Source organism: Camarhynchus parvulus, chromosome 5, assembly GCF_901933205.1.
Source record: "Camarhynchus parvulus chromosome 5, STF_HiC, whole genome shotgun sequence".
Lineage (NCBI taxonomy): Eukaryota > Metazoa > Chordata > Aves > Passeriformes > Thraupidae > Camarhynchus > Camarhynchus parvulus.
In genome coordinates, this window is record NC_044575.1 from 60,646,633 (window position 1) to 60,664,010 (window position 17,378).

The window sequence follows — 17,378 nt, forward strand, 5'->3', positions numbered from 1 at the left end:
TGGGGCAATTTTGACAAAATAATGAATTATTCCCACTTTACACATGCCATGGTTATTTGGAGAGAAAATTGTCTTTTCTGGAGTAATTTCCCAAGTAAACAAGCCTGGGAAATAACAAGGATTCTCTCTTTTCCTTTAAGAATTCGATCACAAGCATCAAGGGCAGGATTAGATGTGCAAAGTGATTAATGCAGGAGCTCATTAAGGACAGGGACTGAGGTGGGGTGACTCTAAACCAAAAATTGCTTATCTAATAAAACTTCACCTCACAGAAGCTCTTCAGTTGAACTTCACCTGCTGTAACTCAGGAGAAATTAGAGAAATTGTAAATCCAGAGGAATCCAGGATAAATCCAAAGTAATGAAAATCAGAGCCTGAAGTTGAAGCTGTTTCAGTCCTGTCCTGTCCATGGGGTTTAATTGGAAGCTGGAGGGATGGGGTGGAGAGCCAGGAATATCTGAGAGGTGCAAAGATGTGCCAGATTTATTGTCACTGCTGCGGTTCTGTGTTTAATTCAGCTGCACTTGGTGGGATCAGAACGGGGGAATTTGGCTGTTCTGCATTTGATGGAATCATGGAATGGTTTGGATTGGACCTCAAATCCCACCCAGTGCCACCCCTGCCATGGCAGGGACACCTCCCACTGTCCCAGGGTGCCCCAGTGTCCAGCCTGGCCTTGGGCACTGCCAGGGATCCAGGGGCAGCCACAGCTGCTCTGGCAATTCCAGCCCAGCCAGGAATTCCCAATTCCCAATCTCCCACCCATCCCTGCCCTCTGGCACTGGGAGCCATTCCCTGGCTCCTGTCCCTCCATCCCTTGTCCCCACTCCCTCTCCAGCTCTCCTGGAGCCCCTTCAGGCCCTGCCAGGGGCTCTGAGCTCTCCCTGGAGCCTTCTCCTCTCCAGGGGAACATTCCCAGCTCTCCCAGCCTGGCTCCAGAGCAGATCCAGCCCTTGGGGCAGCTCCATGAATTCCTCTGGATCACTCCAGCAAATCCACAACTTTCTTGTGCTGAGCATTCCAGAGCTGGAATTTCCCAGGTGGAGTCTCCCAAGGACAGGACAGAGGGGGACAATCCCCTCTCCCCAGCTGTTCCACGAGACCCTGCATCCTCAGCCCCCTCCTCCAACGCTGTGACCTCCCTTTTCAGGCAAAAACATTTCTTTTTTCCCATCACAGTTTAAAACACAAAACCAGCCCCAAAACCCAAAGTGGGGGCTGGAAATGGGGCAGCTGAGGCCACCCCAGAGGTGTCACCGCGCACAGGCCAAAGCCCAAGGTGACAATCAAAAACAATAATTTGAAGCAGAAGGTAGAGGGGCTTGTTGAGGCTGATTTTGTGTCTGAAGGCAGCAATTAATGTGCTAATTTCTTATCTCAATTGTAAAGAAGTTTGAAGGGAAGCAGCCCCATGTCAGGGATGGGATGGGATGGGATGGGATGGGATGGGATGGGATGGGATGGGATGGGATGGGATGGGACGGGATGGGACGGGATGGGATGGGATTTAAGGCCCCATCCATCCCAAACTATTCCATGATTTTGGGATTCTCTCTGCCTTCACCTGGACCGTGCTTTGCTCAGGTTTCTGTGAGCAGCAACAAATTCCTCCTCATGTAGAAATCCCTGGATCTGCTCTTCCAAGCCCAGCTCAGCTGAGTGTCAAAGAGGAATCACTGACAGCTGATGGTGTCACCAGTTTTCATGGGAGGCACTAAAAAAAGGGAATTTTAGCCCCATCTCCTGCTGAATGGCACATGCAACACTCTGAGCTAAGAATAACCTGAATGGAGCTTTTCAAGAGCGTTCATTGTTTCAAAATGCCAGAGAAAAAGCAGGATATTTACCCAGAAAACCACGGGAATTATGGGCTCCTCAGAATAGCTCCTGTAATATGATTGAGGAAAGGCAAATCAGGCTTTTATCTCACTCCACAAAGCAGCTTGGGTGGCACTGATTCATTTGGAAATGATATCACTTTGTCTATTAGCAGCCAGTTTAGCACAGGTGATCATTAATCCATAAATTAAGGCTGAGCTTTGGCAGCTTCCAGGAGAAAATAAACCAGCCCAGGAACTTTTCCCGAGCAAGATGAGTCTTTCAATCCGTGATTTTTCAGCTGCCTGCCACAGCTCATTGAAGTCACAGCTGAAGCTGCTGCTCTGTCTGGGGCATGTGGTGGGAGACAAATTAAAAAAGGCTTAATTCACTTTTAATCCCTCGCTTAGGCTGAAGCCTGTCATGATAAACTTGCTTGGTTTCCCGTCAGTCAGACGATGCACTGCAAAGGGAATTATGGAAGGTGGAAAAAATATTTCTCTTCACATTTCCTGGTATTCCTGGGCGGGTGGGAGGGTAGGATCTGCATCAAAGGGGCTGGAAATCCTGAGGGTTCTCCAGCTGAGCAATGCAGGCGGATGATTTTATGGAATCCCAGAAGGGTTTGGGATGGAAGGAGCTTAAATCTCATCCAGTTCCATGGGCAGGGACACCTCCCACTCTCCCAGGCTGCTCCAAACCCCAATGTCCATCCTGGTCTTGGATATTTCCAGGGATCCAAGGGCAGCCACAGCTTTTCCAGGATAATTCTTTAGCAAAAAAGGATAATAGGAAATAAAGCTGGAAGGAATCCCAAGGGATCCCCCAGTCCTGTTCTTTATTAAGTCTAAACCTTGTCCCACCAATCCTGTTATCCTGGCAGGTTTTCGCTCCCTGCAGGTGTCACAGGGAATCTGGTCCTGGCATGAAATGAGGAATTGTCCTCTTTCCCTTTGCAGCAGGATTTTCCCTGTTGGAGTGTGGGTGTCTTGTTTCAGGAATCCCTGAGGGAGCTGGGAAGGGGCTGGAGAATCCCTGAGGGAGCTGAGAAGGGGCTGGAGAATCCCTGAGGAGCTGGGAAGGGGCTGGAGAATCCCTGAGGGAGCTGGGAAGGGGCTGGAGAATCCCTGAGGAGCTGGGAAGGGGCTCAGCCTGGAGCAAAGGAGGCTCAGGGGCCCTTGTGGCTCTGCACAGCTCCTGCCAGGAGGGCACAGCCGGGGGGTTTGGGTTCCCATTTTCCATGTAAAAACCTCCAGGATCAGAGGAAACGACCTCAAGCGTCACCCAGGGAGGCTCAGGTTGGATTTTGGGAAAATCCTTCATGGAAAGGGTTGCCCAGCCCTGGCCCAGCCCAGGGAGGTTTGGAGTGCCCATCCCTGGAGGGATTTAAATCCCTGTGGATGGACCACCTGGGGACAGGGTCAGTGGTGGCCTTGTAGGGCTGGGAATGGTTTGACTCAATGTCTTAGAGGAGTTTTCCAATCCTAACAATTCCAGAACTGTATAAAGAACATTTCCTTTATTCCCTGGGGCTCACATCATCCCAGTGTACCCAGGTCCTGCTGATCTCCTTGGAGAAGCCCAGCCCTGTGGGAATGCAGAGCTCTCCACATTCCCAACCCCACAAACAGCGGATCCAACCAGAGCTGCTTCCCTGCATTGCCATAAAATTCCCTTTTCATACATCCCTGGAGCCCAGCTCCCTTTTCCCGAGCACATTGCTGATGTTTGTTCCTGTGTCCTCCAGAAACCTGAGGGTCCCTCCTTGGCAGCTCCTCGTTAGGCAGCCATCCCTGATCCACTAATGAGGATGTTGCTGTTGCAGCAGGGCTGGGCTGAGGTGTCTGGAGCTGTTCAGGCAGAGCTGCACTCGGGGAATTGAGGAGCAACTCATCCCTTCTATTTTTGGAAAGGAGGAATTGTGCTCCAGGGGCTCTTAGATCCATGACCTCGGCTTGCAGGCCTGACTTTGGCATGGCTGGGATGGATTTAATCCTGCATGGATTTAATCCTGCGTGGGTCTAAACTCAGCAGGGAAGGGGCAATGCCACGATGGGTTGAAGCTGCCAAAGGGGAGATCCAGCTTCCCTCAGTGCCTCTGGATCAAATCCCCACTGTTGGGAAGGATGGAAGTTTGACAAGGAAGTCTCACAGATATGGGTGCTTGGCAGAAAGATTTTTGAATGTAGAATCTGAAGAAGGAATAGAGATGGAAGCAAGTTTTGATCTAGAAGAAAATAATTGCTGAGCCAGCCTGACTGGATAACCAAGGAGGCAAAGGGTGTGTTAGTTAGAAGGGGTTTTTATGGCTCAGAGCAAAGGATAAACCCACCCCAAACAAGAAGATGTTTGTACCAAGCACAAAGAGAGCACAGGCAAACAAGTCAGCAAATGTGGCAAGTAGAAAAAAGATCTCAGAATTTTCCACTGCAGGAAAACTGAAAAACAACTTCTAGCTTAAACTGTGATGCACTGACTTTTAGTGACTGGAGAGCAGTAACATGAATATGGTAATTACAGCAGTTGTGATGGGCTGTAGGTAAAAGTTAAGGTACAGATTGGTTCTGCTGTATGAAGATGCTCAGCACAGAAAAGTCTATAATGTATTGTGACCTAAACTAAGGGTGTGCAGGCCTGCCTGCAGCTGGAGCTGGCAGCTGTGGGCACAGCTCTGTCACCCACGGCCCTGGGCTGCTGGGACACCTTGGATACAATAAACTGCATTTGGGAGAGCCCCTGGAGTCCCACATCCCTCATTTGGGGTCTTACAGGGGCGCCCAATGTGGGGCACCATCAGTAAGAGCCTGAATGAGGGATGGGGGACTCCAGGCCTGGCTGCAGCTGGAGCTGACAGCTGTGGGCACAGCTCTGTCACCCACAGCCCTGGGCTGCTGTAATGTCTGGGATGTAATAAACTGCATTTGGAAGAGCTGCCTGGAGTCCCCCATCCCTCATTTCGGCTCTTACACCCCACGGAATGAATCCCCCCAGTGTGGGATCGGGGAGCTTTTGTAGCCTCTTCCGAGCAGAAGCAGCGAGGAAGTGCCTGGAAAAGCTGAGATCCTCCTCCCTCCCTCCTGCTGGAATCCTCAAAGCCACTTTGTGCCTAAATGGCAGCACGAGCCCACACACAAGGCAGGAAATTGCTGGGAAAGGGAGAGGAAAAGCCCCCAGGTAAAAAGGTGGAACCCAGGAAATTCCTCTGACTGCCCTGGAGGACTCGAGACCCTGGGAGGGGGCTCAGAGACCCTGGCACAGAGCCCAGGACCCCTGTGACTGTGATTCTGACCCATGGAAAAAATGGCCAACCTTATATGAGGATCTGCAAGCCGCGACAGTTTAAGTAGAATGACGGTGAATTTATCACAGGGTGAAAAATAGATTTTTGGGGTTTTTAGAATGGGGGTTCAGGGGGCAAGATGGAGGAATCTGGGCATGTCCTGTCCTCGTCCTTCTTCTTGGCCTCCATCTCCTGCTGTGATGGTGGCACTTCTGGATTGGTTTAGAGTAGAAGGTCACTGTCTAACATAGGTGATAGGTATTGGAAAGTTATTGTAAATGAAGTACACATCGTTTTTAGTATAAAAAGCCAACACCACCCCAAGGTGGGCAGTGTGCCTCTGTCTGACCTGCTGGACAGACCTTGGCAGGCCAGGGAAAGAATGTTATGGATTAGAAATAATAAACAACCTTGAGAAGGAGAACAGAGGAATCCTGACTCTTCCTTCGACAGCAGGACTGGGAAAAGAGGCTTGTACACATCTTGGGGTCACTCTGAGCAGCTGAAATCCTTAGAAAAAGGAGCTTAAAGATGTGAGTCACCAGAGCTGCAGCCCCCAGGCTGGAAAAGCAGAGGATTTCTGGAAAAGTTCTAGAGGAGGGGGAAAAAGAGAAATTCCACAGAGGAATGGGATGGGGATACCTGGATTGGCTTGCGTGGATATTTGGGAATATATAAACACTGAGCTCAGCTGAAAAACCTTCATAAATGTGATTTATAGTTATATTTGTTTGTAGTTTTTGATTTTAGGGAAAGGCTCTTCCCCCAGAGGGTGCTGGCGCTGCCCAGGCTCCCCAGGGAATGGGCACGGCCCCGAGGCTGCCAGAGCTCCAGGAGCTGCCAGGGATGCCCAGGGTGGGATTGTTGGGGGCCAGAGCAGGGACAGGAGTTGGGCTCTGTGATCCTTGTGGGTATTTCCCACTCAGGATATTCCAATTGACAATTCTCTGGTAATTCCACCCTTTATTTCTATCCTGTAACTCCCCACTCTGCTCCCTGAACCTCAGAATTTTCCATTTTTGACAGGGCGCCCAGACAAAATGATCTTGCTCTTGCCTCAACTTTAAGCCTCTTTATTTCAGAGACAGGCTCAGGGCAGACTGAAAAATGGGATTTTTATTCTTTTTAATCCCTGACAGGAGCAGTGACTGCTCAGGGACCCCAGTGGGAGGTTCAGGGACGCACACAAGGGTGGCTCTTGGCCTTCAAGGGACACCTGCCCTGCGTGGGGGGAGCCACCCCTTTGTCCCAGAACAGATCCAGGTATTTTACCAGCTGGAAATCTCTCCTGTGTGCCGGGGAAAACCCTAAATCCTGCCTGTGACATGAGGGGTTGGAATTAGATCATCTCTGAGGTCTCTTCCGACCATTCCACGATGATCCTAAAGCAACTGCAATGCTTAAAGCTGCTATGGGAATATTTTACCTCAGTTACTCCATGTATCATGTCAGAAAAGGACACCTGAAAGATCTGGGATTTGAGAAGCTTCTCTTTATTTCTCCTTGACCTGGAAGTGCCGGAAATTTAAAGGCAGTGAAAAGGAAATAGGAGAAAAGAGAGAGTAAGTAAAAAAAAAATAATTATGAGATGTAAGATAAATATGTTTTATTTGCCTAAACACAAATTTTTAGAACTAGAACTGTTCTAGAACTCTTTAGCTGAAGAGTTTTCTTCCTTTTCACGTGGTGTGCAACTTCCACTGGGATCTCTCTGTAGCAGCAGAGGAGAAACACAGAAAAATATGAAAGAGATTTTCATCGCTTGTTCAGTTTTAGGATTTTTTTTCTTTTATTTTTCCCTGGGTTTATATTTTTTAGGGCTAATTTGAGGTTTTTGAAGGCCTGATGATGAAAAGAAAGGACCTGCCCTATTGCAGGGTAGGCAATAAAAAGTTGATTTTTGCTCTGTAAAATAACAGTAAAAAAAAAAAATAGAAAATATGATGGGGAATGGAGCTGAAGGAGGGGAGATTTAGGTTGGATATTTATGGAAGGAATTCCTGGCTGGGAGGCTGAGGAGGGGCTGGGATGGAATTCCTGGAGAAGTTGTGGCTGTCCCCGGATCCCTGGCAGTGCCCAAGGCCAGGCTGGACATTGGTTCTTGGAGCAGCCTGGGACAGTGGGAGGTATCCCTGCAGGGGAGGAACAAGATGCATTTTAAGCTCCTTCCCAATCCCATTCTGTGTTTTTCTGATTCTAACTCGAAATCTGGGAATTCCAATCCACTCTTGTTTGAACTTCTTGGAGTAAATAGTTACAGGAATGCTGCTTCCAGCCTGGCAGGGAGCTCAAACCCTTCCTCTCTGAGCGCTGCGTGTCTCGTTAGGAATATTGGCTTTGTGTTCCTGCAAGAAACGCTGGCTGTAAATGAAATGGATGCACACACAGCAATGCATATAAAAATATAATTCAATTATGTTCTATTACTTCGGTTCTGCCTTTCAAATAATGCCCCAAACTGGAGGAAATAATGTCCTTTCATTTCCATTCATCACAGCTGAGAGCCTTGTCAAGGACATGACTTGCTGCCTGTACTTTGATATTGCTATTAAATTATTGGGTTTCTTCTGCATTTTCAGTAATCCCTAAAGCCAATTGTGACATTTCCTCAATTCCATACATCCAGCCTAAATACCTCTATTTGTCTTACTGTAATTACGACACGTTGGCGGTGGATTTTTTCGGGCTGCTCCAAGACTGACAGATGGATTTTCCTCCCCGTGTGATCCCAGCCTCAGCTCCCCATCCCAGGCAGCAGCAGGGACTCCACCCCTTCAAATCCCCTCAACATCTTCATCTGATCCTTGAATAAATCCCAAAATGATTTGGGTGGGTTGGGACCTCCAGGATTATCCTATTCCACTCCCTGCAGTGCAGGGAAGCCTTCCACTCTCCCAGGTTGCTCCAAAACTCATCCAACCTGGAACATTCCAAGGATGGAGCAACCATAGCTTCTCTGGTCCAAAGTGCTTGGCCTTAATGAGCCTGGTCTAATTAAGAGTGTTAAGGATAACTTAATGAGAGTTTGCTTTGTGCACATTCTGAGAAAGCCTTGCCCCAGTCATTGATCAAGATCAGGGTGTGTTTCCTGCTGGTTTGGGATTATCCCATTCCATGCCCTGCAGGGCAGGGAAACCTTCAACTGGGTCAGGCTGCTCCAAACCCCATTGAAATTGGAACATTCCAAGGATGGAGCAGCCACAGCTTCTCTGGTCCAAAGCGCTTGGCCTTAATGAGCTTGGTCTAATTAAGCATGTTAATGATGACTTAAGGAGTGTTTGCTTTGTGCTTAGTCTGAGAAAGTCTTGCTCCAGTCATTAATCAAGATCAGGGTGTTTTTCCTGCTGGTTTGGGATTATCCCATTCCACTCCCTGCAGGGCAGGGAAACCTTCCACTCTCCCAGGTTACTCCAAAACTCATCCAACCTGGAACATTCCAAGGATGGAGCAGCCACAGCTTCTCTGGTCCAAAGCGCTTGACCTTCATTAGCCTGGTCTAATTAAGAGTGTTAAGGATGACTTAATGAGTGTTTGCTGTGTGCACATTCTGAGAAAGCCTTGCCCCAGTCATTGATCAAACCCAGGATGTTTTTCCTGCTGGTTTAGGATTATCCCATTCCATGCCCTGCAGGACAGGGACACCTTGCTAACTGGATCAGGTTGCTCCAAACCCCATCCAGCCTGGAACATTCCAAGGATGGAGCAGCCACAACTTTTGTGGTCCAAGTGCTTGGCAGCCTAGTCTAATTAAGCGTGTTAATGATGACTTAACGAGTGCTTGGTTTGTGCTCAGTCTGAGAAAGCCTTGCCCCTGTCATTAATCAAGTCCAGGGTGTGTTTCCTGCTGGTTTAGCACCTTGTTAGGACTGGGCTATGTTGGAGCCATTAATAATTAATTTCCTAATCAATCTCCATCCATCTGCCACTGATGCCTGGCTTGCCTTTAACACGAGGCCACAAAAATGGATGTAATTCCCATTTAAATTCCTGGTAGTGCCTGGAGCAGCAGGGCTGGGCTTTGTGACCCGTTGTAATTCCAAGAGCACTTTGTCACTGGTGCCATTGGCAGCTCTGAAATCCCAGGATGTGGTGTTGGGGAAGGTGAAACAGGAAAGCCTTATCAATATGAGTGCCTGGCAAAAGAATTTGAGAATATGGAAACTATAAGTGAGATTGAAATGCAAGCAAGCTTTGAGATCCCTCAGTTACTGAACAACTGGAAAACAATGGTGTGGCCAGCCGAAGGCAATCCCCTTTGGATGGAACAACACTCTCTGCTTGCAGACAGGCCCAAGGGTCAGAGCAGACCCTACAGCTTGGCAGAAGGGGCCCAAAGAAGAGTTTTTGGGGTTTAAAATGTAACACAGTATGGTGATGTAATGATTCGTACAGGCTGTATGGAAATGCTGTAGGATTTGTATCTTGTACTGGATTGGTTAGTGAGAATTAGAATATTCAGCACAGAAGACGACTTATGGTATTGTAACAGGAACTTTGCTCTCTTTTTACTCTTCCATGCTCTCTCATCCTCTTTACCATGCTTCTCAGAATCTCTGCTAGTCAGAGTGACTCTGAGATACACAAGTCTCCTTTCCCAGCCCGGCAGTCAAAGAAGGAGTCAGGATTCTTTTGTTCTTGTTCTCAAAGTTGCTTCTTATTTCTCATCTATAACATTCTTTCTCCGACCCGCTGAGGTCTGTCTGGCAGGTCAGTCCATGGCACACTGGCCACCTCAGAGGCCAGTTGTCTTTTTATACTAAAACCTAGGTGTACAATATTTACCATAATTTCCCAATACCTATCACCTATGTTAGACTGTCTGTCTTTACTCTAAACCAATCCCAAAGCGCCACCATCACAGCAGAAGATGGAGGCCAAGAAGAAGAAGGAGAAAGGCTGGACATGCCCAGATTCCCCCATCTTGCCTCCTGAACCCCCATTCTAAAAACCCCAAAAATCTATTTTTCACCCTGTAACAAACTAACCATTATTCTACTTAAACTCTCTTGAATTGTAATTCTTCATAGAAAGGTTGGTAATTGTTTTTTCCAAGGGCTAAATCAAATGCACAGGGGTCCTGGGCTCTGTGCCAAGGTCTCTGAGCCCCTGGGCAGGGTCTCAAGCCCTCCAGGGCAGCCAGAGGAATTTCCTGGGTTCCGACAGATGCTCTTGCCTTTTCTCTCTTTCCCACTTTTTTTACCTCTTTCTCCCTCTTTGGGGCCTGCTCTGAGCTGTGGCTGGCAGCTCCCAGCAGGGCCCTTGCTTGGGACCCTTTGCAATAAACCACCCAGGCCCTTTGCAATAAACCCCAAGTTCCAAGGCCTGGCTTCAGAGATCTCTGGTCCCTGTCCATCCCAACCATCCTATCCCCGTCCGTGGCTCCCGCACGGAAGCTCTGAATGGGAGCCCCTTTCCCAAGGCTGCAGCTGCGGCCTGAATGGGAGCGGGGCGGATTCCCTCGCATCAGTAGGGCCTTGTTCTGCCAGGGGAGGAGCTCCCAGGGGCTCTGCCGCTCTCTTTGTGCCCTCTCAGAATCTCTGCTGCTCACAGTGACTCTGAGATACGCGCAAGCCTCGTCGAAGAAGGAGTCAGGATTCTTTTGTTCTCGTTCTCAAGGTTGTTTATTATTTCTTATCTCTATCATTCTTTCTCCGACCCGCTGAGGTCTGTCCAGCAGGTTGGGTTGAGGCACTCTGCCTGCCTCAGTGTTGAATTTTTATACTAAAACCGACATGTATATTATTTACCATAACTTTCCAATACCTATCCCCTATGTTAGACAGTGAGCTTCCACCTTAAACCAATCCAAAAGTGCCAACATCACCCAGAAGATGGAGGCCAAGAAGAAGGAGAAGGACAGGACATGCCCAGATTCCTCCATCTTGCCCCCTGAACCCCATTCTAAAAACCCCAAAATTCTACTTTTTCACCCTGTGATAAATTCACTGTCATTCTACTTAAGCTCTCTTGACTTGTAATTCTTCATATAAAGTTGGTAATTGTTTTTTCCATGGGCTAAAATCGAGGGCACGGGTGGTTTTGACTCTGTGCCAAGGTCTCTGAGCCCCCTGTCAGTGTCTCAAGTCCTCCAGGGCAGCCAGAGGAATTTCCTGGGCTCCCACAGGCCCCTGCCAAGTCAATCCTGACTCTGAAATGTGGGATTGGCGCTGGGAAACCCCAACTTCAAAGGGCAGGGGGGACGCAGAGCCCTCAGGACACGGAGGTGTTCTTGTGGTGTGCAAATGGGATGTTTGGGAAGCGTGCTCCAGGAAAGTTTTGGGAGTATTTCCCAGAGCTTGCTATTGTTTGGTGATGATTTTTATTATTCCTAACAGAGTCCAAGGGAGGTTTTGACTGGGAATGTTGGCTGACTGAGGCTCTGCTGGGGTGGAAGTTGTGTCCGGGAGAAGTTTTGCTGGCCAAAGCTCCATGGCCCAGTATTCCCCTCCTTAACCTGGAAGTCATTTAGGACAGACCTTGGCTTGGGAAAAGGTTTTGAGAGTGATAACAGAACCCATTTAGTCCTGACTCCTTCTGGCAGGGATGGTTTCATTTGTAATTCCTGGATTTTATTGGATTTCATACATGAACCTCTCCTGTGTTCTGTGGATCCCTGGCAGTGCCCGAGGCCAGATTGAACACTGGGGCTTGGAGCAGCCTGGGACAGTGGAAGGCGTCCCTGCCACGGCAGGGGTGGCACTGGATGGGATTTAAAGTCCTTCCAACCCAAACCATTCCAGGATTTTATGATTCCCTGGCTATAACTCGCCATTCTTCTCTCCTTTAGCAGAGAAATATCAATATAAAGGGCCACTCGTGAATATTGGGAATATTGAGAATATTCCCTGCATAAGAGGGGTTTGACCCTTTATCTGCTCCACTGAGTCCTATTTGCTGAAAACCTCAACAACCTTCCTAAATTTCTTAATATTTTTTTGGATTAAATCCAGCTTGCCATGTCTGTGGCTGCAGAAATCCAGGGATTTCTGCTTGCTTTTTTTGGGATTGGAGCTGAAAGTGAAACTTGTGATGTAAATAAAGGGAAACTGCTGTATGCAAACCCTCATTTCCATGTACTTTCTGTCTGGAGTGTCGGGATGAAAGGGATGTGTCCCAGCCTTTTTATCCCATCCCACTTTGTTCCTGAAGGATGGCAAAGGGCTCCCTTTCATCTGCAGGATTATGGAAATGGCCCCACCAGCTTGGGTTGACGTTGGTGCTTTTATCTTTTGCTTCAAGTTTTGAAGGATTATCCATGGTTCCCTTGTTCCCTGTCTCGAGATTTGATGGGAAGTGGGAGCAAAGAGCAGCTCCTTGCTGAAAATTTTTCAGGAAAAATAATAAAGAGGAAGGGAGAGGGAAATAGGTGCCAGCTGGGTGTTGGTGATGACCCCACAGGTTCTGGTTGTACCTGGATCCCTGTTTCTGACACCTTCTGCCAAAAATAAACCTCCTTAAGCAGAAAACATGGCACAATTCCCAGTTTCCCAGCTGGAATTCCAAACCAGGGATCTATCAGCTGCTGGAGGCATCAGCTGGTGGAAGAAGAGCTCAGAGGTTGTGAGCAAAGAGACCCTGGCACAGATGGCGGAGCTGACTGGTTTGGGGTCTGGATTTTTAGCCATGAGCCCAATTCCTTTGGTTTACATTACCTGAACAAGGCATTCATGCTGGGAAGGATTTGAGGAGGAACTGGAGGGCATTTGGGAGGAACTGGAAGAGAGGGCTCGCATTGTGAATCTCTGCTCTCCTAAGGAGTTTCCTTCTGGCGACCAAGGACTGGACTGAGGGAGTGGCTGGAGCTGTGTCCAGGAGGGATAGGATGGACAGCAGGGAAAGGTCCCACTATTCCAGAGGGTGCTGGCACTGCCCAGGCTCCCCAGGGAATGGGCACATTCCCAAGGCTGCCAGAGCTCCAGGAGTGTTTGGACAGCACTGCCAGGGATGGACAGGGTGGGATTGTTGGGGGGTCTGGGCAGGACCAGGAGCTGGATCCATAATCTTTGTGAGTCCCCCCGACTCAGCATATTCCATGAATAGGATGTTCCCAGTTCTCCCAGTGCCAGGACAGGTACAAAGGAAGCTCTTTCCATTTTATTTTTTTTTTTGTTCCCGCTTCCAAATGCAGACAAAGCAAATTCCTCCTGGGTGAAGCCCAAATGAAGCAAACTCTGATTTTATGGCTGATTTTTGTATTTGCCTCTAGTGCTTGGTTTGTGTTCCTTTAATATTGAAATAAGATTCCCATCTAAAGCAGAACACCCGGGAATATCTCCCTGTAATAACAAGGATGGGGATGTGATTTGGAATGTAACATTTTTATTGCCTTTTCCTTTTTATTACCACATTTGCTGGCATTCTTGGCCCAGAATGTCAATCCTTCACCTTCATTCCTGGGTTTTTTTTTTGGAATTGCCGCTTTTCCTGGCCTAGCAATGGATATTTATACATTGGTTCATCATTTATGCAGCTTAAAGGATGCCTTGGAGCAAAGCCTGCATCCAGCAAGGGTGGATCCCTCTCCACAGGGGACACGGGATGTCACAGCTCAGAGTGTGATTTTATCTTTATCTTTATCTTTATCTTTATCTTTATCTTTATCTTTCTTTATCTTTATCTTTATCTTTATCTTTATCTTTATCTTTATCTTTATCTTTATCTTTATCTTTATCTTTATATTCTCTAATTAATTGCTGCCCTGCCCCTTATTATTGAGCATTTGCTCCTCTTCTATCACATGGGAATATTTCATGGAAAAGCAGAGACAAGAAAAGAGAATTAAATGTAATCCCTTCTTTCCGAGATCAGCAGCATCTCCCCATCAACCTGTGCTGACTGCCCCCAATACACCTGGAATTTTATGGGAATTTTATGGGAATTATGGGAATTAGGTGTGAGCTGAAGGTTGCACATCCCAGAGAGGGAAAATCGCCTCTGTCCGGGATGGTTCAGTTTCTCCATGTACAAAGAGATGGTGTCCCAAGGGAGATGCCTCTCTGCATTCCAACTCCAGGGATTCATCCCAGTTGGCAGCCAAGTTCCCAGGAGTTCACTGGGGAGAAGGTGGATGAAGAGGGATGGATGAGTGGCAGGATCTCACTTGAGGAGAGCAGGCTTCCTATGCCAGACAAGTTCTTTACTAATTCCTTTTTCCAAGGTTTCCAAAGCAGTGTACTGGCACCTGTCCCACAAGCAGACATGTTCCATCCCAAATGTGGCTGCAGAGCTGTCCGTCCATCCATCCATCCATCCATCCATCCATCCATCCATCCATCCATCCATCCATCCATCCATCCATCCATCCATCCCTACCTGCCTCTGCATGCCCAGGGGATGTGGCTGCCCCTGGATCCCTGGCAGTGCCCAAGGCCAGGTTGGACACTGGGGCTTGGAGAAGCCTGGGACAGTGGGAGGTGTCCCTGCCATGGCAGGGGTGGCACCGGGTGGGCTTTGAGGTCCCTTCCCAGCCAAACCATTCCTGATTCTGTGATTCCATGGCTTTAACTCTCCCTGCTTTTCTTCACCTCCTTCTCCTTTCCTTACTGGAACAACCAGTCAGAGCTGGAACAAGAAACCAGTGAGTGCCAGGACACAGGGAATGGCTTCCCACTGCCAGAGGGCAGTGATAGATGGGATATTGGGATTTAGGAATTCCTGGCTGGGAGGGTGGGCAGGCCCTGGCACAGGGTGCCCAGAGCAGCTGTGGCTGCCCCTGGATCCCTGGCAGTGCCCAAGGTCAGGCTGGACATTGGGGCTTGGAGCAGCCTGGGACAGTGGGAGGTGTCCCTGCCATGGTGGGGGTGGGATGGGATGATCTTTAAGATCCCTTCTATCCCAACCACTCTCTGATTCTGTGATCCCTGTGTTTCTGCAGCATCCCCTTCCATCAAGCTCCTCGTGGACGACCCCATCGTGGTGAACCCTGGAGAAGCCATCACCTTGGTGTGTGTGACCACCGGGGGGGAGCCGGCACCCAGCCTGACGTGGGTGAGGTCTGTGGGGGTCCTGCCCAACAAGACTGTCCTGAACGGGGGCACCCTGACCCTTCCCGCCATCACCTCCGAGGATTCCGGCACCTACAGCTGCATCGCCAACAACAATGTCGGCAATCCCGCCAAGAAGTCCACCAACATCATCGTAAGAGGTGAGTTCAGTTGGAAAACCATGGACTTTTCTCCTGGATGATTATTCCAGTCCTAATCCAGTGGGACAGCAACATTCAGTGTTCAATGTTCAGCATTCAATGTTCAAAATTCTACATTCGTTGTTCAACATTCAGTGTTAAACGTTCAACGTTCAATGTTCAACATTCAAAATTCAATGTTCAAAGTTCAAGGTTTAACATTCAACATCCAACGTTCAACATTCAAAATTCAATGTTCAATGTTCAAATTCAAAGTTTAACATTCAACATTAAATATCCAACCTTCCACGTTCAACGTTCAATATTCAACATTCAATGTTCAATGTTCACTATTCAACATTCAATGTTCATTGTTCAACATTCAGTGTTAAACGTTCAATGTTCAAAATTCAAGGTTTAACAGTCAACGTCCAACGTTCAACATTCAAAATTCAATGTTCAGTGTTCAACATTCAATGTTAAACGTTCAACGTTCAACGTTCAATGTTCAACATTCAACATTCAATGTTCAAAATTCAAGGTTTAACATTCAACATCCAACGTTCAACATTCAAAATTCAATGTTCAATGTTCAACATTCAATGTTAAACGTTCAACATTCAAAATTCAATGTTCAACGTTCAACATTCAATGTTAAACGTTCAACATTCAGCATTCATTTTTCAATGTTCAACATTCAAAGTTTAACATTCAACGTTCAATGTTCAACATTCAACATTAAATATCCAACCTTCCACGTTCAACGTTCAATATTCAACATTCAATGTTCAATGTTCACTATTCAACATTCAATGTTCATTGTTCAACATTCAATGTTAAACGTTCAATGTTCAACATTCAACGTTCAAAATTCAAGGTTTAACATTCAACGTCCAACGTTCAACATTCAAAATTCAATGTTCAATGTTCAACATTCAGTGTTAAACATTCAACATTCAGCGTTCATTGTTCAATGTTCAACATTCAACATTCCATGTTCAATGTTCAACATTCAACGTTCAATGTTCAACACTCAACATTAAATATCCAACCTTCCACATTCAATATTCAATGTTCAATGTTCAATATTCACTATTAAACATTCAATGTTCATTGTTCAACATTCAATGTTAAACGTTCAACGTTCAGTGTTCAACATTCAACATTCAATGTTCAACATTCAGCATTAAATATCCGACCTTCCACATTCAACATTCAGTATTCAGCGTTCAATATTCAGCAGTGGGGGTTTCCTCTGTTTCCAAATGGCCCCGGTTGGACTAAATCTTGAAGGTCTCTTTCAGCCTTGATGATTCTCTGATTCTGGGATTTTGGGTAATTTCTAATCAGTTATGGGATGAATTAATGTTGGTTTCCAAGCCTGCCAGAGTTCTTGCGCTGGGATCAAAGCCCTGAGGTGGAACAAGGGTGGTTTGGTACCTTTATGTGTTGGGGTGATTGCAGCAGCTTTTCCTTGCAAAGTGGAGAGAAATTGGTTTGTTCAGCCTGGAGGGGACTGAGGGGATGTGATCTTCACCATCCTCCTGAGGAGCAGCTCTGATTGATGGTCCTTGTGACAGGGACAGGAGCCAGGGAATGGCTGGAGCTGGGCCAGGACAGGCTCAGGTTGGATCTTGGGGAAAGGTTCCACTATTCCAGAGGGTGCTGGCACTGCCCAGGCTCCCCAGGGAATGGGCACGGCCCCAAGGCTGCCAGAGCTGCAGGAGCCTTTGGACAGCGGTGCCAGGGATGCCCAGGGGGATCCTTACAACTCAGGATGTTCCATGGTTCTGTGAAATGATCACCAAAGGCCTTGGATGCATCCCAAGCTCCTGTAGTTCTCACTGCCTCCTTCATCTCTTCCTTCCTCCTTATCTGAAGCTGTTCCTGAAACTAAGGCTGGGAATGTCCTCCCTGGTGGGGAGCTTGAGATTGATCCCTGTGCTTTAATTCCAGGAAACATCAGGAGAAGTGTCTGTCTGAGGTGAAAATAAAAGAGGAGGGCTTGCACAACAACTGCTCCCAGCTGGAGGGAATCTGTCCCTGCTCGTTTATTCCCTTCTGGAAAACCCCTGGGGCACAGGCAGTTGGTTTGGATACAGAGCTGGATTGGCATCATCAGAGAGGATTCACCTCCCTGAACCAAACACTTAATCT

General features: G+C 47.6%; 1 protein-coding gene across 2 annotated transcripts in view; it reads left to right on the top strand.

Moving 5' to 3' along the window:
• MDGA2 (MAM domain containing glycosylphosphatidylinositol anchor 2) overlaps positions 1–17,378 on the top strand; it is a 222,433-nt gene that overhangs the window by 108,263 nt on the left and 96,792 nt on the right. For both annotated transcript variants that reach the window (XM_030949844.1, XM_030949845.1), the window contains one exon: positions 14,973–15,242. In XM_030949844.1, the coding sequence (XP_030805704.1) occupies positions 14,973–15,242 (270 nt within the window). The remainder of the gene's footprint in view (positions 1–14,972; positions 15,243–17,378) is intronic.